The sequence below is a fragment of the Anser cygnoides genome, chromosome 3 (genome assembly GCF_040182565.1).
Source record: "Anser cygnoides isolate HZ-2024a breed goose chromosome 3, Taihu_goose_T2T_genome, whole genome shotgun sequence".
NCBI lineage: Eukaryota > Metazoa > Chordata > Aves > Anseriformes > Anatidae > Anser > Anser cygnoides.
This window is the reverse complement of record NC_089875.1, coordinates 10,186,671-10,210,605: the sequence shown is the minus strand read 5'-3', so window position 1 is coordinate 10,210,605 and position 23,935 is coordinate 10,186,671. Positions and strand designations below refer to the sequence as shown.

At 51.9% G+C, this 23,935-nt stretch overlaps 1 protein-coding gene across 3 annotated transcripts; it reads right to left on the bottom strand.

Moving 5' to 3' along the window:
- Nucleotides 1-64: 64 nt before the first annotated feature.
- MERTK (MER proto-oncogene, tyrosine kinase) lies at nucleotides 65-23,879 on the bottom strand. 3 transcript variants are annotated; one of them, XM_048078995.2, is made up of 19 exons: nucleotides 23,594-23,879; nucleotides 19,546-19,927; nucleotides 18,952-19,052; nucleotides 18,559-18,732; nucleotides 16,260-16,346; nucleotides 15,259-15,374; nucleotides 11,701-11,884; nucleotides 11,238-11,389; nucleotides 7,734-7,884; nucleotides 7,357-7,510; nucleotides 5,877-5,962; nucleotides 5,439-5,534; nucleotides 5,032-5,112; nucleotides 4,305-4,397; nucleotides 4,057-4,175; nucleotides 3,206-3,315; nucleotides 2,701-2,860; nucleotides 2,172-2,308; nucleotides 65-629 (listed from the first exon to the last, which is right to left on the bottom strand). In XM_048078995.2, the coding sequence occupies exons 1-19, from the start codon at nucleotides 23,652-23,654 to the stop codon at nucleotides 140-142; spliced, it is 2,934 nt and encodes a 977-aa protein (XP_047934952.2). In that variant the 5' UTR covers nucleotides 23,655-23,879; the 3' UTR covers nucleotides 65-139. The 3 variants fall into 3 exon arrangements, with proteins under 3 accessions (XP_047934952.2, XP_047934950.2, XP_047934953.2); XM_048078993.2 differs by having other exon boundaries at nucleotides 7,734-7,887; nucleotides 23,594-23,878; XM_048078996.2 differs by lacking the exon at nucleotides 23,594-23,879 and having other exon boundaries at nucleotides 7,734-7,887; nucleotides 19,484-19,624.
- Between the last annotated feature and the right edge of the window lie 56 nt (nucleotides 23,880-23,935).

Sequence of the window (23,935 nt, the reverse complement as noted above, 5' to 3'; positions counted from 1 at the left end):
TAAGAACAAACCCCTGTGACTTCAGCCCAAGAAGGGCCGGGCTCCCCCGTGAAAATAACGCAAGAAGAAATAAGACTGTTTATTAAAATATAATCTCTCTGTCCTTCTTTCTGAGCTCTGCTTTGTGCAGGTTTCCCGTTCACAGCAGCACTGCGGAGTCCTCAGAGCTATCGGCACACCGTGGCTCGGGCACGAGGGAGCTGCCGGCTGGCAAGGTGCTGGCCTGGGTCCACGCTGAGCCCTCGGGGGCCGCCCCGTGCGGCAGTAGTGGGACGTATGCATCCTCCATAGGGCTGACCAGCTGCTCCTCGCCGGCGCCCTCGAGGACGTACCTCGACCCCCATTGTTCGCTGTCGTGGACATCCACGGCCACCAGGGCTGCCTCCACTTTGGAGCAGCAGGGCTCGGCAATGTCCCCAGGGTCCAAGTCAGAGTCCGCCTGGGGGAACCCCGAATCCTGGGTGGAGTCCGGGCTGTCCTCCGGCAGGCTGGTGTTGATGTAGATGACGTCCCTGGGCCCCTGCAGGGCGGGCAGGCTTTCCAGCAGCTTCTCCAGGTGGACTTTCAGCTGCGAGAACGTCGGCCGGTCAGCGGGGTCGGTTCTCCAGCATGCAGACATGATTTCATACCTGGAAATGGGGAGAGGGATGCAGCTATTGCAGAGGATGCAACCACTTGGCTATGGGATGTACGTGGGCTAATTCTCCCCGACAGCTGGAAACTGAGTAAGTGCTGAGCCACTTTGCACTAAAACAAAGCAAAAGCAGCTCCCCCACTTCGTGCAGCTGCCCGACATAGGGCAGTATCAGCCCAAACAGCTGCTACCAGCTGCTGAAGTCTCTCTCACTGCCTGACACACGGAGGCACAGCCCTGTGATCAGCCCAGTGCCATGGGGAACCGTGGTTTGTTGTGGGCCATGGGACGCACAAAATGCACCAAGCAGGATGCAGCTTGAGCCTCTGACAAGTGCACTCCATACGGGGCTGCGGGCCTGCAGCTGCTGCCTCAAAGAGGGGGGGGGGGGGTTAGGGCTCGCTGTGCAGCTCCTTGCAGCTTTGCTAGCTTACAGTTTTGTTTTTGCAGCTCTTAGCCATGGGGAGTTCAAATGTTACAGCTGAAAATCTTGGGGACCAAAGGCCACATGGGCAGCTTCAGACAAAAACCCTCACCTCGCTGCTCAGGAATAACAGGTTTTGAGGTTTCCAACGGCCGTGTTTTCCCTCCCCAGATTCATACATTTTAGGCACTGTAAGGCCCCCAACTTCAGGGCATTTTGTGGGGCACAGAACAGCATCCCCTAGGCAAGACCTTCCAGTCAAAACATACTATCTTAAAAAAAATAGTAACAATAAAAAGTCTGATTCCTTCCTTCACCACAAACTGCAGAGGGCACTGCTGCCATCTCTGCAGGAGCTGGCGAGGTGACCTCTGGCACTTCCCACCCACCCCATGCAAACAGCCCAGCTCATCAGCCTTCTGTGTGACGCCCACGAACCCATTGCCTTCTTTTGGGGTATTTGTTAGGATTTGCCCTGGAGTTAAGATGGTTTTCCATTCCTGGGTCATACTCTGCTCTCCTCTGGGACCTGGCTCTTATTAGACACGTCAAAAGTCAGGAGATTAGGAAAATATCAAAGGTTCTGAGCTTTTTGTTTATGTCATACTTTCATTTAAAATTTGACCCACACCATTATCCTGGCCAGCTGTCTTCTAAGAGGAAACCTGTGTGTGTGTTCTTGCACATTCCCTGACTATCAATCCCACAAGGAAGGAAAGGTTAAATCCACATCATTTCAACTTAAAATTCAGTCTTTAATAACTTGTGTTTCTGGGGACTGTCAGAGAATCAAGGGGGTGAGCTGGGAGGTGATTCCTGGCAACAAAAAGCAGGTCTTCTGCAGGTGGGAACACAGGCAGACAGAGCATTCTCCAGTTGCGCTGTCAGATACGGCTTTGTGGGCTCTCAGCCAAATTCAGGGCTGAGCCACAAATGCACAAGTAATTGTTATGCCTTTAAAGAAAGGACATCAGCAACTGAGAACCACAGAGAACAAGGAGCAACACCCCACAGAAACAAAATCAGCCAAGGATGAGCAGTGCACAGGTAGTTTGGAGCTAGACAGGGCAAACAGGCCATGCTGCAGCCCTGACACAGCAGCGTAATACTCACAGCTCATCTAAGCAGTCCTCGGGCTTTTTCAGCCGCTGTCCGTGGAAGAGATACTCATAGATCTCGTGGTTCTGGACTCCTGGGTACGGAGTCATCCCTCGGGTCGCTATCTCCCACATGGTAACGCCAAATGCCCACTGTGAGAACAAAGGGAAAGCATGCTAAAAGGACATTTCCAGGAGGAATGAATGAGTCTTTTCATGGGGAAAGGTCACTTCCTAGCATCCACTGGACTCTCGCACAATGCTAATGGTTGTATCTCCAGTCCTGCCTTCCCCAAAATTGGAAATAATAAGCAATGCCATAGAACAGGCGAGTGGCCCACTCAATAAACTTATTCCAGGATGCTGGGCAGGCAATGAAAGGTCAGCACAGCTTGTTACTGACAGCCTCACGCTCCCCTGGCTTTTGCACTTGCAAGGTACAAGAACAACCACAACAAAGTGCCACAAGCATGGAAGACTCAACCCACGGATCAGCCTCCAGCTCTTGACTCCTGCTTTCTGGCCGCCCAGCCGTGTGTACCTACCACGTCACTCTTGGTGGTGTAGACGCGGTCTGCCAGAGACTCTATTGCAATCCACTTCACTGGCATTTTTGCTATTCGGCCCTGACGGTAGTAATCGCCACTGTAAATCTTCTTGGACAAGCCAAAGTCTGCCACGCACACTGTCATGTCGTCCCGTAGCCTGCCAGGTGGAAACAGGGTCAGAAAGGCCTGGAGAGGTACAGTTCGCATTACTGACAGACACGCAAAAACTGATGCACATGTCTCCTGCAGGCTGGCCCTTGAAACACATTGTATGCGACTGCCTCTCACTTCTACAGCTCAAAAAAAGACAAGAAAGAAAAGTTTGATGCACCAAATTCTGAACTAGAAACCTGAGATTGATCTCCTTGCCTGTGCCTCTCAAAACGGAGGGAGGTTTTACTTAAGGAAACCCAAGCTGCATGCTCATTCGTAGTGCTACAGAGCCACAGGGCTTCCACTGATATTCACCCTGCCAGGCCAAAACAGAAGAAAGCAAACTCACATGCAGTTCCGAGCTGCCAAATCCCTGTGGAGAAACTGCCGACTGCTCAGGTACTCCATCCCCAGGGCGATATCCACCATGAACTTCAGCAGCATCTGCAGGGGCACGAACTGGGAAGGGAGGATGTGGGTTAGATGGCCCGAGTGCTTTGGGAAGCATGTATGGTCTGACCTGAAATAACTCCACTGGCCATAAGAGCCCATCCTGGCAAACCACATATCTCTGTGGTTTGCTGTAGCACTGTAGTTTACCCTTCACACCTCTGCTTCCTCCTTTCACATCTCTTGAATGCAGCCTGCTATCCCACTAGCTGCCTTAATGTCATGTATTTTTGACTAGAAAGCAGCTCTGCAGAAAAGGACCCTGGGGTCCTGGTGTGGAGCAAGCTGACCACGACTCAGCCATGAACCTTTGCGCTGATGAAGGCCAACCTCACAGCCAGCTGCATTAGCCAGAGTGCAGCCAGCAGGTCAGGAGAAGATACTCTTCCCCTTTATTTGGCACTGGTGAGGCCACATCTGGATACCGTGTCCCAGTTGGGGCTCCTCAGTATGAGAAAGATACTGATATGTTGGAGCAAGTCCTGAGGAGACATCTAAGGTGGGGCTGGATAAGATGGTGGACAAGGAGAAGCTGGGATAGTTGGGCTTGTTCAGCCTGGAGAGGGAAGGCAAAAATCCCACAGGCTTTTGTGGAGCCATATCCCACCACCACACCTGACAAGGCAGGAAGCATGACTACAATCAAGTCCTCTCGATGTTCTCCAAAAGCTAAGGCAGGTTTTGCCTCCTGTTCCCAAGTCATCCCTAGCTCCTGCAGGCACAGAGCCCTCTGCTCCCTACACTCATTACCTGTGGGGCCATCTCCAGCCGGGAGCGAAGCAGGAAGCTGTGCAGGTCGCCATATTTCATGAACGGGAGAATCACCATGGGCTTGGGGACCTGCAAGGAGCTCAGCTCGATGCACACACCTGGAAAACGCAGACAGTTTGCACAGCCCCACTGGCAAAGGCACCACAGTGTCCTGCAGACACGTGGGACCTTAGCTCCCCAGTCCCGCTCCCCAGCCCAGCCGGAGGGCGGGCAGTGGCAGCCCGTACCTAGCAGCTTGATGACATTGGGATGGTCAAAGTCCTTCATGCACGCTGCTTCACTGAGGAACTCTTCGATCTCTCTTTGGGAAAAGTTATCCACTGGGAAGCGGAGAAAAAAGAGGAAGTGTAAAACCCTGAGAGCTTTAACACTTTAATCACTGCTGCCACATCTCTTCACAGCACAGTGCCTGCAGGGGTGAGGGCGAAGGGACCGACAGTATGACAGAGACAGGCTGGGGAGACCTCACATCAGAGGCTCACACCAGCATTGGGTTATTCAGCACATGCAAGCAAGGAACAGCCCTGTGCCATCTGTGCAGCAGCACCAGGCCCAGGGTGGACGGAGACTGCAGCATGAGAGCATGAGGAAAGGTTAGATTTGTTTGGGGGTCCCAAAAAGCCAGGGATCTCTTATCTGGATGGAGACAAGTACTGTCACCTCCCAGTTCTTCAAGGCAAACTTGGAAGTAAGATGAGCATCCCTTCCCAGCAAGGCTTTGGGTGGAAATCAGCAGAGATCACAGCCTTGGTCACTGTTTGGAAAAGGGTCTGAGACAACCCACATCCTGTTCCCCACATCTCACCATGCTTTCCCTTCTGCTGCCCAGCTTCCACCCAACAGACCACCTGCCCCAGTTCAGTCTCTCTGCATCTGGCACCAGGAGCTGTGGTTAGAGCGCCAGCACCCACTCGGATGAACAACACCAAGGTCTGCAAGGTTGGGGCAACTTACTCTTCATGGTCTTGACAGCCACCTTCTGCGGGGTGCCTTCGGGCTGGCTGAGACGTCCCTCCATCACCGACCCGAACTCCCCTGCACCGTCAGAAAGAAGCAAGCACTTTATCCACATCCTGAAGCTCCACCAGTTGGGACATCCCTATCTCCTCAAAAATCGGAAATGCTCTAAGATAGAGACCTTGTCCCCGAAAGGCAGAGGGGGAAGACTTGCTTCTCATCAGTGGCAGAACAAGGACAGGAATGGAGGGGTCCAAATTCCCAGCCCGACGCGTGGTCATCTTGACCCACCATCTCCTCCACATCCCCTGGGGCCAGGCGATGGCATGAGCAGCAGCGGCAGCCCCTGCCTCATCAGTCCGGGTGTGTGTCCATCCCCAGCCCCCAGCAGCACCATTGCTCACCTTCTCCCAGGACCTTCCCCAGACTGAGAGCATTTCTGTCAATGACGACATCCTGCAGCTTCTGCTGGAGCTCGTTGCTGACACCCAGGCTGCCCACTGTGAGAGAGAGGAACAGGAGCTCAGGTCATCTCCCACACACACCTCAGCCGTGAGCTAACCATTTACAACATCACGGTGTTGCATGGTACAAACAGAGGGACATGGCCAAGGGCCAGGATTTTGTAGCTTGGTACCAAAGGAGCTTCCCCCGATACCCGTGGGCCATCCAGCTAGAGACAGAGCATCAACGTTTCACAGAGCACCAGGTGAGAGTGCCCAGCTTGGCAGACACATGAAAAACCAAAATAATCAAGCCCCAAGCTGGATGCACACATTCACTGCTGGCTTGCCCTGCTGCTGCCCCTCATCTCCTCGCAGAGGGATAAAGAGAATGCTCACATGTTAGTTCAACAGCTCTCCGACAGTAGGACTTCTTCGCCGTGTAACTCACCACCAGCTCTGAGTCATTTCTGCTGAAGGCATTCCTGGCGGGACAGAAAGAGAGTGTGCTAGGCCACTTCAGCTGGTTTTCCTCTGTTCAAGGAACTGCAGCTGCAGGTATGGGTGACCACAGAGCTACCCATAATATCAGCAGCAAAGGAGGAAATGTACATTTGCTCTAATCTTTTTCATTTCCCTCTCACTGGATCAGTGCCATTGCCTACAACATCCGATCAAAACAGCCACTTGATAAACAAGGCTGATCTACAAAGGACTGAGTCACAGAGGTATTTGGGGGAGGAAATGGGATACTCATTTCCTAGTCAGACAGCAGTCTGGGCTGGTAGGAGTACGGTGCCCAGACCCACTGCTTCCTAAATCGATCCCTTCTCTTGTGTGATACGTGTCGATGCTCCAGCTCTGCATTAGCACGTGGCCACCACGACCCTTTAGCCAAAAAGAAACCATGGGAGCTGTACACCACAGCCCTGAAATGATGGTAGGCATGTTGTTGGGAGGTGCCATGCAACCTCTCTGGAGCAGGGCCATGCAGAGATTCAGCTCTGGGAAATGAGAACACAAAAGGCTCCACGGAGCTAGCACTGCAAGGACAGAGAGGTTCCCATAATGTTACACCAGTTAGAAAAAAGATTCTTACACACAGCCATTTTCCAGACTAGGATTAGGGTGATGCTGTGGGAGACCAAAGTAGATGTGGTTCCCTAAGCAGCTCAACAAACTCCCTTGCTGAAATGATGCTCTTCCAAAGGAGCTAATTTTATCATATTTCTGTTTGGCAGCAGACATCCAAATGACAGCGATTGTAAGAAAAGCTGCTAACACTACAGTTATTTAACACAAATAATACGACAGGGCAATTAAATGCCACTTAGAAAGTCACAAGGGTGGGTGAGTAGCACTGGCTTATTGTTGTAGATAACAGTCCTTTGTCCACATTACTAAAAACGTCACTTAGTGCAGTCCAGCAGCAGGCTCTCTGCTCGGGGACGCTGGTGTTGCATTTAGCCTTTGGACCAAGATAAGTTTAGTGTGTGATGAGGCAGGAGGGGTTTCTCCAGGTCACAGGACACAGGATATTATACAACTCTGTTCTCTTACCACTGTGTCAAAATGCCAAGGCCAACCCCTATACTAGGCTGCACAAGTTCACTTCCTTTTAAAAATAGGAATAGCGAGCGAAAGGTGAACTGCTGGACTGAGGAAGGGAGGGGAAGTACTGTTGCTGCAGTAAAAATACACTTGGTCCCTCACCCTGGCATAAAACATGCCACTTGGGGGAACAACGCCAGTGCTGGAAGCAGAAGCCTTCTGGATCCAGTGGGGGCTGCTGGCAAAGCTCCCCTGCCAGGCCCTGCCCCGTGTGCCTGTGACCAGCCCAGCCCAGAGCACCACCACCACTGCTCTCCCTTCGGCTTACCCGTATTTGGTCTCCATGCATCTTTTCTGAATGACCACGGACAAGCAGAGGATCAGCCCGACAGCAATTGTCCCGCAGATGAAGCCCAGGGCTATGATAAAGGAGTCTGCATTCCCAGAGGCTGGAGTCGACGAGGGAGCTGAGGTTATTAACCCTAAGGAAACATCCCATTAACAGAGCTGGCGAAGGAGTCAGACTGCAGAGGTCATTTCCGAAGGCCCAGTAAAACCCCAGGGGTTACACAGGAGAGGAGGGTGCAAGGACTGCAGTGGCACATGGGGAGCAAGGCTCTCCTGGCTACCAAAGCATGCCCAAGGCTCCCATGCCATCTTCTACCCACACCCGGGCCACACATGCAGAGACAGGCGTTCCCTTACCGCTGTCAGGGATGAAGACCTCCACCGGGCTGCTGAAGGGCCCCACTCCCCCCTTGGTGACGGCAGCCACACGCACGGAGCACGTGGCGTTGGTGGCCACCACGGGCAGGAGGGCCACGCTGCTGTTCTGCTGGGCTTCAGAGGAGATGTTCTGCTGGAGGAGAGAGAAGACAAGCCTGGGCTGGGGCAGACGGCAGCCCATCCCCACCAGCTGGGCATGGCAGGAGTGAAACCCAGCGATTTACTGAGAATTGTCCCCTCGTTAAAGTCCTGCATTGCTTTGCTTCTAAAAGCCCAGAGGAAATGGAGCATAAACAGCAAGTTATTTATGGAGAATAATAGCCCTGAAAGGACCGGATGAGATCTGGAAAGGAGCTGTGCGGTGTTTCCCGCCTCAGCCTTGTGCCTCTGTTGCTCTTTGCTTGTCAACAGCAGCGGGACCAGCAGATCAAGCCAGAAAAAGGCACGAAAGCCATCTTGCAAGGGAGGAGGAAAGGTATTGCACGCTCTGGGGTCTGAAACACCTCTCTCCCAGAGCCTTCTCCTTTCGACACGTTGTCAATTCAGTTCCCTGCTTCTAAATGCCAACCTGCATTCCTACAGTGCAAGGAACAACATCTTCCCCGTGCCCGTCATGCAGCACGGGGGGTCTGACACAGGAGGGGACAGCGCGGGCTCTGTGCTGGTCAGTGCCGAGAGCCTCCACGCTGGCAGAGCTTCAGTGTTTGCCAGCGGCAGCGACACAACGCCGCCACTCCTTCACACGCACCTCTCTGCTGGCTCTTGGCTTTGGCATTAAAGCACCCTGCTGCAGAGAGTAGCTCTTAGGGCAGGTATTTTCTGACTGTGGGTTTGCACCAAGCTAATAGGATTTCCAGCTCTAACAGCATCTTTCCTTGCCTGGTAACATCACAGAAGTTGGTGTGTTTCGTGACACAGGCTTTTTTCCTTGATAAAAACCCAAGCGATCCCCTTCCCTGCAAATTCCCTGTTGTTTCCCAATCTTGTGACTCAGCCAAGCGGCTGAGAAAGTGCCTGTTTCTGCTCCTCGCGAACCGCCAGCTGCCAAACAACTGCCCTGTGATGTGCAAAACATCTGGCGGGCTGCTGTGCGCCGCAGAGCCTGGCTCCGAGCTGCTGCCCAACCTCACGTTGCCTGGCAAAAACAGCAGCAGAGGTGGGCAAGGAGGAGGAAATCAGAACTGCCCAGAGGGAATCAATTCCTATTCTCAGTCATAAAGAAGCCACGGAAATGGATATGAAATGTGCACAAGCATTAGGCAGAGCTCCACAGGCTCTCGCAGAAGGCGCTGCCCTGAGGAACATGCACGGTCAGACCAGGACTGGACTGATGCACGCTCCCACACTCCTCTTTTCCAACCACTTGCTTTAACAGCATCCTTCGGTGGAAATCCACACAAGATCATTTCCCTGCCACCAGCCCAAAAAGGCACAGGGATCCCTTAATATCTCAGGCAGCTCTGCTGTGTCATTTGAGGACAGCATCGAGCAGATATCAAACAGACTGTGGAGAACATGAGCGCATTTTCAATGCAGACAGCAATTCCGGCAGGACAGAACTGCCAAATTTAATGATTTTTATGAGTCTTGTGGTAGTTGAGGAATTTCTTCACGTCCCAGCTCCTGGAAGCGTGGGTCAAACAAGAATTGCTGGTTTAAGAATAAAATAAGAGCTTTTTGAAGTTTTTAATACCGTTTTTAAACTGGTTGTGGAGCAAAAGAGGCCTGCAGGTGGCCCTGCTGACACAGAAATACAGAATCCCACTGCATTTATTGTGCCAGGATTTTTTAATGATCATTATTCTGGGGGAAGTCTGACCTGAGAAGGGCAGGCATTATTGCTTCGCTTGTGTACAAAAACGTACAGGAGGACAAAAGAAGTAGGGAGTATCTGGCATTTAGTATCTAGCCTGTCCAGGGTGGAAATGCAGGGGATTTATTTCTGGAAAATAAGAACTTTGCCATTTGACAGCAAGCACATTGCTCTTGTACTTCAGTTTGTTTGTCCGTTGGCTCCAGCAGACAGACCACAGCAGCTCGGGAGCCAACCCAGAGGTGCTCTGGAGAGAGGATGTGGGGCCACCACCATTCCCATGCCTCTTAATTCTGCAACAGCCCTTATAAAAACAAGTGCTGGCCCCTGCTTTTGGCTGTCTGCCTCCAGATGCTTGTACAGGCATTTTTGCCTTCCAGAAAACCTATAAGCTGATGAAACAAATCAGCAACAAACACAACTGCACCCTTTGGTCTGCAAAGCCAAGGTCATCTAGAAAATACCTCCCTTGCAGAGCTACCTCCCTTCTGAACTTACTCCACAGCAGAGGGGATTTTCAAGCCTCCTGAAAGCCAGCATGAATGAGAACACTGATTAACCAGGGACCTAAGCAGAAATTTCACTGCCTAAGCATTTGAATTGGAAATTTTATCTATATAAAAAAAAAAGGCTCCCAGGGCTTAAAGGGCAAGTCTTGTTTTTTACTTACTGCTTGAGAGACGACAAATGTGTCAGCATTTTTTTTCCATGCCAGTCACAAGACCATAATATTGTTTCCCTGACTTCATTCGGTCTGGATCTATACATGCTCTTTTTCAGAAACATAAAAGGAGAACAGAAAATGCAGCATCTTACAAAAAAAGAGCGTGAGTCACTCTTTCCACACAGGCTTTAGGTCTTCAGTGCCTCTCTGTGCTTTCAGCCTGGGACAGAGGGAGACCAAACCACAGTGCAGAGGCGATGGCTGGGTACTTCCATGCAATTATCCAAAGGCTCCCCAGCCACAAGCAGAGCCTGGATGGGATGCTGTCTCCCATCTCCAGTGCTGCTTTGCCCAAAGATTTGCTGCGAAGCAAAACCCTTTGCTGCTAAGATGTCCCAAAGCCTGGGAAAGGCAAGCAAGGCTGTGCCAAGTAACTTCACACACTTATGGACAGGCCCCCTGCCCCAAAATGTTCCTCAAGCTAAAAAGCTCAGTGCCTTCTTGCACTGAGTTTGCAGAAGAGTTAATGCATGGAATAAATCCCATCTGAGTAAGGAATGACTCAAAATTCAGGGAGCAAATTCTCCCAAACACCTTACGATTGACTCCATTGCTAAAAGCACCAAGAGATGCTGCCAACTCCCCTACTGGCACTCCAAAGATCATACCAAAGGTTTTTGTCACCAGGAGCATCTCCCTTCTATTTCAAAGCAGATTCTGACTGTCACCAAGGAGCCAAGGTGGACAAGCCCCATCTCCTTTAGGCAGACCTGCTTCTTCCCAATATTAAAGACATGGGACATCACCATGAGTTACACACCTCATTAGCATGCACCAGAGAGACCACTTGTATATAAGAAGCACAGGTGAAAGTGCAAGACAATAGACAAATGGGCTCAGAAAGAACATACAGAAGCACCAAGAACAAATGAGACAACCTTGCTTGATGCCTGCTGGGATTTCTTCTGTGCTTCAAATCTTCTTCCCTATTCCCCTGGTGACTTACCAACCCCTTGGAGTCCTGCCAGCTGTGCCAGATGCGATAGCCCTGCAGTTCCCCATGTATCCTCTCCAGGGGTGGCTTCACCCATCGGATCTCCAGGAGTGAGCTGGATTCATTGAATGACACTGTGACGTTCAGTGGCGGGGTTGTAGGAGCTGCAGAAATCAAAGAGAAAGAAAGTGAGAGGACCAGGTGGATGTGTGCAGCCCCCGGGGACACAGTAGGCAGACTGAAAATAAGCTGAACTAGGTAGCATGCAGTATTTCCAACAGCTTTTAGTATTTCCAGCAGGTGATTGATCATCCATGGGTAAACTTCCTTTCTCCAGTCAAGAGAGTCAGGATGCCACAACCCGTAAGCAACCATCCACTCTGAACCAGCACCTCCTCCAGATGGTCCTGCACAAAGCACAGCAGCACGCCTTAGGCAGGGAAACCCTTCTCAGTGCTAGCAACTCATTTCCTACCTCCTTCCGTGGTACTGGCAGTTATCCAGGGGCTAAATGCCGACCAGCCAACTTCATTCTTGCAGGAAACACTAATGTTATAGTCTGCCATGGGCCACAGCTGCTGGATGTGATACACGTGGGGAGGCACCGAGGTGTTGAAGAGCAGAAGTGAGACATTGCTTCGTGGAACAGCTTCCTTGACCTTAATTGAAAAATCAGTCCAGAAACAAGGATTAGTCAGCAACAACCTGCAGGGTGAGACACACAGCGGGATTTTACATCTGTAAACAGGATCTAGAGCCCTGCTTCTCTCTCTCTCTCTTTCTCTTCCATCAAAACAACACCAAGGCCTCATTCTTGGATGCTGTCTCATCTCCACCGAGTGGAAAGCTGACAGCAGGCCATTCACAGAACCCAGGACTAGGACTAGGACTAGGTCTGAAACGCATGTGGGAAAGAAAGAGCTGCAGCAGGGCCATGGCAGAGATGTGTGAAGCTGTAGAGAGGGGAGGAAGGGATGATTTGCTATTTCTTGTGACTGGAAGCAAAAGGAGCACCCAGTAAAATTACCAGGCAGCAAATCTCAAACAAACGAAAGTCCTTTTTCATGCAGCACATCATTATAGCACAGAACTTATCGTCATCAGATGTTGTGGGAGGCAAGAGTATAAACTGCCTCAGAGGAGCATTAGACAAATTGATGAGGCACCGGGCTGCCGAGGGTATTAAGGATGAAGGTCTAGATGCAATATGTGGCTGAGGAAGGCTCTAAAGGCTCTCTCCCTTTGGGGACCTCACTTTATTAGCACAGACGTCCCTCTCATGAAACCCTCCAGAAGAACTAAATTGCAGACCTCATTAAACTCCATCATTACATGTAACAGAGTGGATGAACTCAACGCTTTAAAAACAAATCATGATTTTTAAATGAAGGGGAACTGTTTTTCACAACGTATCAGGGCTGAAGAAACTCCCTGAAGGGCTGGCACGAGCGCCTTGCCGCTGCCCACAGGGCCCATGCAGCTCTCTGGAAAGCGTCTCGTTTTGTGCCAGGACCTGCGTGCAGTGCAGCCGGCAGTGCCGCAGACCATAACGGGGCTGATCCGACCCCAGACATGAGGCTGGGACACCAAGCTCCGGCTCCAATGAGGCGTGAGAGCCACCCGCTTGCTCAGCGCTGCCTCTTCTGTTTTGCTTTCTACACGCATCAGCAAAGTTCTGGGAACACAGCAAGCACCACGACAGCAGCTTGGGCTGGGACAGTGGACAAAAAGAGGAAAGAACAGGAACAACACGAGCGAGGCTAGCTCAGAAGACAACCCAAGGCAGGATGTGTTTCAGCATGAACCAGGAATGGAAAGTCATACACTCCTTCCAGAAGTCTCCATGCGTACTTTGGGGGTGGCAAGAGACCTGCCTTTGTGCTTGAGGAACAACACCAGGTAGCTCAGTGTGTGCAAGACGGTCTTAGCATCGACAGTGGATGCATTTTCCAGCAAAAATGAAACAGCTTCAGCTTCATAAAGCTCAGAAGGCCCCCAAGCTGTCACTAAATTGATTTGATGGAGGTGAGCTGCCATCAGACAAACGTGCAAGCAGCTGCTGAGAACACCCCTGAGACCGGCTGTTCTTCTGAGCACCAAACCCAGATCCACTATCTCAATCCTATACCTGTCTTCTGGAGAGAATCTGCCAGACTAAAGCATTTTTAAAAAAACATGCTTCTTACAAACTTAACTTGAACTTGCGGGGTGTGATACCAACAGCTTCCATTTTAAGCACCAGCATGCTCAAAAATGAGTTACATGGTCAGCGGGCCACACCATTCAACCTAGGGGATTATCAAAGGGGACAGGAGCAAAAAGGCTTAGTCACAACTGTGTTTTTGCCAGATATCATGTCTTGTTTTCCAATTTGAAAGGCTATTTCCTAATGACAGACCATGAACATTAAGTCATAGGAAATTCCTTGGCTCTCCACCCCGCTTCCTGAGCTCCGTTAGGAACGCAGCAGTAGACACGGTGCTAATATTAGCTCAAGTACCTTTCCCCTCTGTAACTCCTTTCACTTTTACCTGCCTTCAAACATCCTCTCTCTCCTGGGAGGTCAGAGAAGATGTCACACAGAAATGGGGGAGATGGCTGAGAGGAAACAGTCTGTCCTCCAGCTCTTTCCACCACAGAGCCTTTCGCCCAGCCATGGGCGCTAGCAGAGCTCTGACTTGCAGGAGGATATCTGCGGGTTACAGGAGGGCATCAGCCCAGCTTGGAGCTGGAGCTCCGCTGTCACCACTGCCACCCAGACTTCAGGGCGTTTTCTCTTCCTACCAGTAAGAGTTCACATGATATATTTAAACCACACAACTTTTTATGTCCTGCAAGGGATAAGACCTTCGAGGTAAGAACCTAGGGTTTGCTCTGACATGGAAGTTAATGAATACAGAGGGTTTGTAAATGCCAAAATTTTGGCTGTCACAATATGCTGAATTCACTCTTTGTAGGGTCTCTCCTAGCAGTGACCACTCCTCATCCCAGAGCAGACTGTATGTTATCTGAACCAGAGTACAGAGTAGCCATTATAAAAAGCACATCCACAAGAAAGCAAGCAATGGGCTTGGACCGTGAAACCCAGCAATGTCAAAGAGAGGGAGCAGGCAGAAATTGTCTGCAGGGTTTCATGACAGCTATGAAGATGGCTTTCTCTGACTTGTCCAGGAGTCAGACAGCCCCTCAGCTCCTTCCCAGGACTCACAAGGTGTCAGGAGTGGAGAGCTGAGAGAAGCTTCCATCTCCGAGACCCAGCATGAAGGCCACCTGTGGGGGAAGCATTGATCAGGAGGTAAAAGCAGGGACAAGTATGTGCTAGCAGCAATTCAAGATGCACTAATTCTCCCAAAGAGCTACTTAGAGCAGCTCTGGGCATCTCTCCGTGAAGAGACATGACAACCTGGCTGTCTCGACTGAGAGATATAAAAACTCAATTTAGAGGTTCCCGTTTCCCTCTTCAATCATCTTTTCTATGTATTTCAAGTGAGATGAACTTCTGCCCTAATGACTCACGACTTGAGGACCAGTATTTGCATCCTGTTCCCTTTGCCCACCCAAACAGCTGTCTGGGTGGTGGCACCCAGCACGGTACCTTCCTCCTTCGGCTTCTCTGCAGGACCCCTTTCACCGACCTTCCTCCCTTCTTCCGCAGCGGGCAGAGCAAAGCTGCACTTTGTGAGCAGCCCACACCAGGCCCGCAGCTGGTCTGCAGCAGCTCCTGTAAAGCCTCCTGTCCCCCGCAGCAGTGCTCCAGCTGCCCCAGATCCCAACACCTGGGGACTCTGCTCGCTCCTCAGCTCTGACTTCTTGACTTCATGCAACCACAAACTCCCTGGCTTCCCGGACTGCAGGGCACCGGTGAGACAACATGACAGCTTCCCCTTTCAAGCCCACTGTGAAAGTCCTGCTCAATTTGCCCAAACTGATGCCCTGGTCAAATCTGTGTGGTTCATGCCAAACAACACTGATTTCCAACTGCCTTTGGGCATCTGCATGAGGACGGTTGCGGAGGCAAGGGCCACACACTTACCTGGACACTGCAGCTGCTCAAGGCAGAGAATGCATCGAAGCCCGGCACCCAGGAGATCACGATACCGTGGGCCATTCTATTTAGGACATGAACGCTGGTGGGTGCAGATGGCATTCCTGCAAGGAAAAGCCGAGTCCAGTCAGCTCTTAAACCTGCCCACCCTTGAGCTGGAGAACTACAGGATGTTCAGCCTACCCTGGTTAGTAGGGGCATACAGTGCGGGGGGGGTGTTAGGCAAGCATTGGAGGGCACACGGCCTGAGGAAGGCTTGTGCGAAAGCACGACAACCCGCACACCTGGTACAAGCCCTGTAGGTTCATGCCCTTGCACAGACATGGCGCGTCAGGCTTCCCCAGGCAGCTCCTGGGGCTCAGTTCAACTGTGCAAGAAATCCAGGAACTGCCCTGGGCACCCCTACAGCTGCAGCCATATCCTGAACCAGTGTACCATGGATATTTTAGACCACTGGGCAGGGAAGCAGAAGTCATTTGCAGGACTGTTTTGACCATATTCTATATTTGTGTGCTGAAAGAGCACCCTGGGTTGCTTAGAGGCAATGACATATTTTGGGGAACACCTTCCTTGCACTGCTGGAGTGGGTCCCATCAAGAATGTCGAGAATTTCCATCATTTCCTATGGAAAATTGTGAGCACCGCCCTGGTTGTGAAGGAAGGAAAAGAGCGATACAGCCCTTCCGAAACCTACCCTGGGTTTGACAGTTCTGCTTTCAAATGTGCTTTTTGGTGCTTCCTCCCATGGCTGCGATACTGGGACTAGGCTTAGTCCAAATGACGAAGCAGCACTGGATGACCGTGCTACTACGTGCATCCTGCTTGATTTTAAATATAGTTTTCAAAGAGGGAAAAATAAATATGGGAAACCTAACAATACCACCTTCAGTTTCTGTAGAATGACTGCTAGGAACGGTGGAGATCAGGACAGCTCCTGCTTGTAGAGATCTGTACTCAACAGGTAAAGCTAGAGCCATGTTCCCACTTACCTTTCACATTGACCTGCCCTGGGTTCGAAGCAGTCAGCCCTTTACTGTTGTGAGCCTCACAACTGAACAGTGCCGTTTCATTGAGACCTGCAGGGGAAAAAACGAGAACCTGTTGACTGCACCTTCACAAAATGCCCAAATCACACCAATTCTCCACCTGCTGCTCACAGAAGACCATTGCGGCTTCCTCTGTCTTACTGTTGCTTGCTTTTTTTTTTTTTTTTTCCCGCACCACAAAAGACCTCTTCTTTCCCATCTCTCTTTCTCAACGCTCCCTAACATGGCCCTTCTGCGCTGGCAGCTGGCTGGCCATGGATGACCTGCACTGGTGCAGCTTACCCACCTTCCTCACCGCAAGCGTGTGCATGCAGTCAGTGCAAGCTGCGCACACAGGACAGGACTGTACGTTTTGACGGCACCGTTGCACAACCTCCTGAGTAAGCACTTGCTTTGTGTTCAAAAAGGGAAAGGCAGAAAGCAGAAGAGCCCACCACCACAGTTTGAATCAGATGACCTATTGCTTTTCAAAGATTGCTCAAATCTCCCAGCTGGTAGTGGAAAAAGACCGCTTTTGGGGGCCACTGGAAATACCCAAATGCAGACTGCTGCTGGTTTCCCCTGGGCTGTTAGCACAGCCTGTGAGAGATGGCCCCAGCAAGCAACAGTGGCTCTGGATTTTTGTCTCATGCAAAGGATGTTACTGCAGGCAAAGGGCTGTCCATTGCGGGCAGGTGGTGGCACATGTGCCAGGGAGAACATCACCTGCTGCCTTCCCAAAGAGAGGTTCAAGTTGTGCACAGCATTCCCAGCAGTTTTAATTCAGCTTGGCAGCCTGCAGAGATCTACTTTAAAGTGCACAGTAGAGTTATCTGCCTCGGCAGTTCATTCACCTGAGTGTACAGCAGTTTGTTGGGAGGTCAGCTGCAAAGAGGGGAGAGTGTGGCTGTCCCTGGATGGAAATGGGGTCAGGGAACGGTGTACCAGCCAGTTCCACTGTATTAACATGTCCTGCTGATGTCTGGGTAATGTCCAAGCCTTGCTTTTACAGCCTTCTCCTCTCCAGTGGAAGGAAAACAAACTTCTGTAGTTGTACAACTCAAATAAACCCAACTAACCCAGGCCCGCAGAGTAATCAAGGAGCTTTGGACACCAAATCTAGTAGCGCCAGGACACAATCCTGTACCAAAAGCCTGGTAATCGATATTTTAAAACCATCCTTACCAGGGAGGAATTTAGTGAAATGCCTTTCCACCACTGCAGCATGAGGGGCTCGCTGCAGTGTCCTGGACTTGTCAAGCATCTACTCACACCTGAAGCAGTCCCCTTCTGTGTGAGGGCTTCTGGACATGGAGGGAATTGTCCAAATAACCCAATCCAGCATGTGCCAACCGGATGCAAGAACATCCAACAGGAATGAGTCACTTCTTCCAGCTTTCACTGCCTTTTAAAGCATGTGTTTGGATGCCAAGACAAGTCATTTACAGTCTAGTGGCCTCCTGCATGTGAGCAAATCAAGAAGAAGCCCTTCCTCTCTTTTGCCTCTGCAGCAAAACCACTCTGGGTTTTATGTTACATGGAGGACTTTTCTCCCTATGCTCCACCAGGTTGGCAGGGAGATGTGATGCAGGGGCAAACTTCAGGTCTTCCAGAGACATTAAAAGGGGATGACCAGTAAAACAGCCTGTGCAAGCAGCAGTGTGCTGGTTGATGTGGCCACAGGCTACAAGAAAAATCTGCTTCTTGCTTTGGAAAGAGAATTTGAGTGCCCTGCCTCTTCCCAGGAAAAAAGTCTCCGGCAGCAGCCAGAAGGGGTGGCATGAGAGCATGCTCCTTATGAACTGCAGGGCTCTAAATGAAATTCAAGGATGTAGGTCCCCAAAGAGATGCCTAAGAGCCAAGCTGTGCGGGCAGCAAAGCTACCCAGCACCCACAGAAATGCTCTCTGAGGTCACTACACATACTTTTTACCACACGCTTCCCTGCCACTACTCTGACTGACAAATTGTGCATCTGCTCCCCCTGGAACAGGTCCCCTCGTGTGCCATCACAGCCCCACAGCACTGACTCAGTGCTCGGTGACACATGATTGCAGCCTTCCAGCCCAGCATCAGCAACGTGCAGTGCCAAACAAAAACAAGGCAGGGTGGCAGTGCATGGGAACACCTCCCCTGCCTACCAGGAGCTGTGAGGCCAAGGTGATGGGCTGTAAGACTGCACGAGACATGCTTCTGCCCTTCCCTCCCTCGCAGCCACACACAGGCATCCCAGCTTGCCATGGCAAGGATGCTGCTGGGCTCACCTGGCACCATCAGGACTGATGGGGAGATGTGGGGCTTCTCGTTGACCTGAACATTGTTGCGGAACCAGTAGATCTCCACAGGCTCTGGTGGGCCCACAGCTTGGCATGTGAGGTTGAAGGGACTGTTCTTGGTGACATTCAGCTTCTCAGGCTGCCGAATGAAGTGAGGGAGCCCTGCACAGACACAAGCAGAAACACAAGAAATTCAGCAAGCTCAGCAGCACAGCTCCAACAACAACCCCACACTGTCCCACCTGGGGCTGCCCCTTCCCATCCAGGACTCCCCATTTCTGGTGGGCAGATGGCAGCTCTCAGCTCCCAGGAGCTGCCTCTCAGCCAGGGCTCAGGGCTCTCACACCTCCAGCACTTCTGGCCCATCTGCCTCCAGCTCACCTTCCAGCTGCACCAAGATGGGGTCTGACACAATCTCCATGCCAGAGATGTTGAGCTTGCAGACGTAGGAGCCATTATCTGAGCGCTGAGCAGCACGGATGCTACAAGAGACAAGGGAGAGGTTCTGAGGGCTCTGACGGGCAGACCTGCCTTGCACACCGCTTCCACTGAGGACACAGAGGGGCTAGATGTGGGTTTAAATCAATACCAACTACCCCACAGAAGACAGAGGGGGATTAAATCAGTACCAACTACCCCACAGCACACACTTAACACATGCTGGGTTTGCAAAGCCTGGCTTTGGGGGCTAAGGAAAGCCAGAATGAAGATTAACTCTGCTGCTGGCTGCTCTGTTGGCACGGCCTTTAATACAGATGGGTTTTCATGGGCAGGATGGGCAGACCTCTCCCAGCAAGGTGTCACAGTCTGCCCTGGGTACTCAGTGACAGCAAACTTTAGCCCTCCCACACCCAAACACCGCCACCCATTCCCAGTTCCAGTCCCAGCCCCTGATAGCTGTGGGGCACCCTACCTCTTCTCAAGAGCCACGCTGACATCCCTCCTCCCCATCTGCGGGAGGATGGCTCCGGTTACCTGAAGGTGGAGGTCATGGCCACCTCATCCTCGTCGGAGATCTCGAAGTGGCTGGTGGCAATGCGGTCCAGTATGTACAGTTCCCTCCCATCCTTCCACAAGGAAATGCCAGGGGCATCTGGCCGGAGCAGCGACTGAGGTACTTTGATGGAGCAATTAAATGTGACATCCTTGTGCTCATTAATCACGATGTGTCCCACCGTGGGGTTAAATTTAATCTGTCCCAGGGAGCTGGCTGAAGGCTCCTCCCAGGCCTGCTTTGTGCCCTGGTGAGGCCGGTGACTAACGGCGAGGCTTCGCTTGGGGCGGTGGGACTCTGCCAACGGGGCTGCCGCCGAGAGTGACGGATACGGCCTTTGGCCTCCCTTTCCACCAGCATCATCTACAAGAGACCTCAGTTTTGTTACCACCAGCCAGTAACCCTCCTAAAAATGCCCCCCACATCCAAAACCCTGCAGGGAGTCCCTGCTTTCATTAATAATTAAAGGTAGTTCATTTACAAATGCTTCAAACATTCACCATCTCCAAGAGAGCTCTTCTAGAAGCTCCAGGGAGGAAATGGAGCTGGGGGCTGTTCCAAGACTGAACACATACAAGCAGCACCTCCAAAAACACCTTTAACCAAACCAGAGAGACCCAAGCTAAAGGAAGTGCTGGGCTCCTTCTCTTTTAGCAGGGGAGAGGCAGGAGCCGTTTGTGCTGAATTGCACCCTCAGGACTGGAACATAAAAGGAACCATGGGCAGGAGGAATCTGGAACTCAGATTCAAAAAAACCCCTTCAGGGGCCTCATCTCAGGCATTTCCAGCTGGGAAAGAGTCCCCGCAGGAGATTTGTTTGATTTTAGGCTCTCTGTTCCCTTCCCAGCATAGGGTGAGCTCGGCCGCAGGGGGACAGAGCCTGGCGGACCGGGTGACACGCGGGGCAAACGCGGTGCTCTGGGCAATCTTGCTGCGACCACCCTGTGCATCCACAGCTGCCCCGGACCAGGGAGGCTTCTGTGAGTCAGTCACGAATGCCACTGCTGAGAACTGGCCTCGCTGAGCTGCTTTGGTACGGAAAATAACTGCAGGCCAACAACGACATGCCTTCAGATGGTGTGTAGGAGCTGGCTGCTGTTTAGCGTTGTTCTCCTGCAGACTACCGTCTTCCAGACATTTTTCCCAAGAGAAGGCTATTTACCAGATCTTTCTGTGGGCTTCTCCTCCCCACCTACAAATCACTTAACACACAAAGTCCTTGAACTGCGTTCTCCTCCTCCCTCCTCACACAACCCACACCAGCCACAACCAAGAGCAGCCCCATGTAAAGCAATTCCCCCAAAACAAAAATATATATTTTCAACAGAGAAGATCTAGAGAATATACCACAAGCAGGTGCTTTTACAACACTCCTTCTGATTTTCTTGGGGATTTTGCAGGCATTCAGAAATCCCAAGCGGACTGCTGCTTTTAGCAAGGAAGGGCATTGTGCCAGACAGGAATTCCATATCAATTAATTTGCCTCTTCAAAAAAAAACCCCTCACAATTTAAAAAACAACATTGCAGGTAGAAAGTATGATCTTTTTATTTAACCTGAGTTCAGCTGAGTTTGTTTTGAGGCAGGTCTCAGTCCTGAAACATCAGACAACTCCAGGTTTTTAAAGATACGTCATTACTATCGTGAGTAACGGAGCATGAGCCCAGTGTACTTTATTCAGAGCCAAGAAACACAACCTAATTTTGGGGCTGGATATATTCCTTCGCTAAATTGCTCACTATTTTTAACCCTCAAGAAATAGTACTTCTAGCTAGAAACTTGAGAAGAGTTTTAAAGTTTGCCTGGTTGTAAAGGGAAAGAGAAAGCCTCTCCCTGGTTAACACACAAAACAATGGGTTTCCCTTTCAGGAAAAAAAAAAAAAAAAGACCCTAAGCTTTCCAAACTTGCTTCCTAATCTCCACCATCGCAACACAAACAAAGTCCATGTGACTGCAGCTAAACGCAGCCTACCGCGATTTACTCACAGCATCCAGGTGACTGGCTTTGCGAGGGCCAGATAGCCCCGCAAACATTTTCCAAGAGCAAACAAACAAGCAAGCGACCCACAAAACCCTCCCTGTCTCCTGGCAGAGGTTAGCCAGGCCAGAGGCATTTGCTTCCTGACATGATCCAAGCGAGCAGAATTTCAGATTGCTGAATGAAGGGAAAGCAGGCGCCGAATTGAACTGGCAGCATTCGCGCTGCGTCTCAGGGCTTTTCTGTGCTCCCTGGGGCCAGTTTCTGGCCAGCTCTCCCCACACAGCTCACCAGCTCCCTTCACCAGCTCTCCCCACACAGCTTCACGTTAAGGACAAACTTCAAAAAGCAGAGGGGATCTTAGCCTCAATTTCGGTACTGATTAAGTGGAAAGAGGTATTTGCTGGCCCACGAATTAAATACTTTCCACTTTGACTCATGCTGGCAACAGGAATTCATCAAACCAAGGGCTCCCTTTTGAGCACCCCCCCATCCCCAGCTGTTTGGGGTGTGGATATCTTTGCAGTGTCCTCCAAGGGATTTGCCCTGCCTGACAGGGCACTTCTCACCCGTGTCCAGAGCGATTTGCTCAGGCTGGCCCTAAAAGCCAGAGTCCAGGAGCTGGAGGCGGGCATGCGTGGGTGCCCACCATGCTGGAGCAACTCCATCACTTACCACAGCATGGCCCGAGGGAAAAGCTGGCATGGAAAAAAATCCACTTGCAAGCACAATGCTGCTCGCTTGACATACCTGGATTGGAAGCAAAACTAAGTGCCAGCAACACCACAGTACACTGCGCAGCCCAAACCCTAGCACCAGAATAACCAAGCCTGATGACCAAGCCTGATGACCAAGCAGGTGTCAGGGGAATAATGATGTTCAGCATCCAGCCAGCAGGTCCCACGTGCCTTCTCTGTTACTAGCCAGGAGAAGGGCGTTTTAACAAGAAAGTCTGTCTGTTATTAGATGCAAGATACTTTATTACAGAAGAAAACAATAAACAGGGAGTCTCACACCCCACGAGTGAATCAATAAGTTGCCCTTCTGTGGTCCCAGTACGGAACGTATTAGAAAACCCACAGGTCTGCCAAAAAACATTGTACATCTGTAGCCCTGGATTTCCCATTACTGGAAATAGTTCACCTGATGACAACAGCTTTCTGCTCAGGCACTTGTTGAAGTGAATTGTCACATTCAGACAGTGTGGGAGCCTGACCCGAGGAGGGGTGAAGAGTGTCTGCCCGCAGGGTCTCCTACCTCCAACCCACCCATTGAGGCTGTCAGGAGTGAATTTCCCCTGGGGACACACCTGACTGCCAAAGAGATTCTGGGGCTCACACACCTTCTGTATTCATTCATACAGCCCAGGATTTCTGCTTAAATCCAAAACCAGCAGTGAGTTCACTGCACTGCAGACGCTTGCAGCTCCAGCCAAGACTGTTAACTCTCCCCTGCCCAAAGCACACTCTGGCATTACTGCTGCTCCTGCCAGGAACCACATCTTCACATCGATCCACGACCATCCAGCAACCCTCAGGGTGGGCTACAGACCCCCAACAGCTCCAGCTGCAGCAAAGTGTGGGGCAGCCCTGCTGACGGCTGCTTTGCTTTTAAGCCCCCAGATTACCTCTGGTTGTTTGCCCTGCTTTTTCCAAGTAACCAAGCACGAGCAGCAGCAAAGCACTGCAAAGACCGTGCAGGTGCCACGAACCACGATGCTTCAGAGTGATTTTTGGCAGCATCACCCCGCAACCAGCCCACAGCCACCGGGACAGACCCCAGCCCCACCGAGGTACCGCAGCACCCACTGCTAGCCAGGGCCCAGCACACCGGGGGGCAAACCCGGTTCTCTCTCCACATGCATCCCCCAGAAAGAGCCAGGTGCTCGCTGCACCCCCGCAGAGGGTCTGACAGTGCTGTGCTCGCAGCGACACCCCCACCGGGCCGCCCGAAGCCCCCCGTCCCCATCCCCAGCGCCGGGGGGGTGCAGCCGCTGCCCCGCAGCCCCTCCACCGCGCACGGTCCCCCCTGCCCTCGGCACCCCGGACTCACCGGCCCCGCAGCGCAGCGCCCAGAGCAGCGCCCAGAGCAGCGCCCGGCGCCCGCCACCCATCCCGGCACGTCCACCCGCACCGTGCTGCGCCCGGCCCGGCACGGCACGGCTCGGCACGGCTCGGCACGGCTCCGCTCGGCACGGCTCGGCACGGCACAGCACGGCACGGCTCGGCTCCGCTCGGCACGGCTCCGCTCGGCACGGCTCGGCACGGCTCGGCTCGGCTCCGCTCGGCACGGCTCGGCTCGGCACGGCACGGCACGGCACGCCTCCCGCGTCGGCACGGGGCGGGGAGAGCATCGGGACGGCGCGTCCCGCAGTGGGACGCGGGCCTCGGCTTT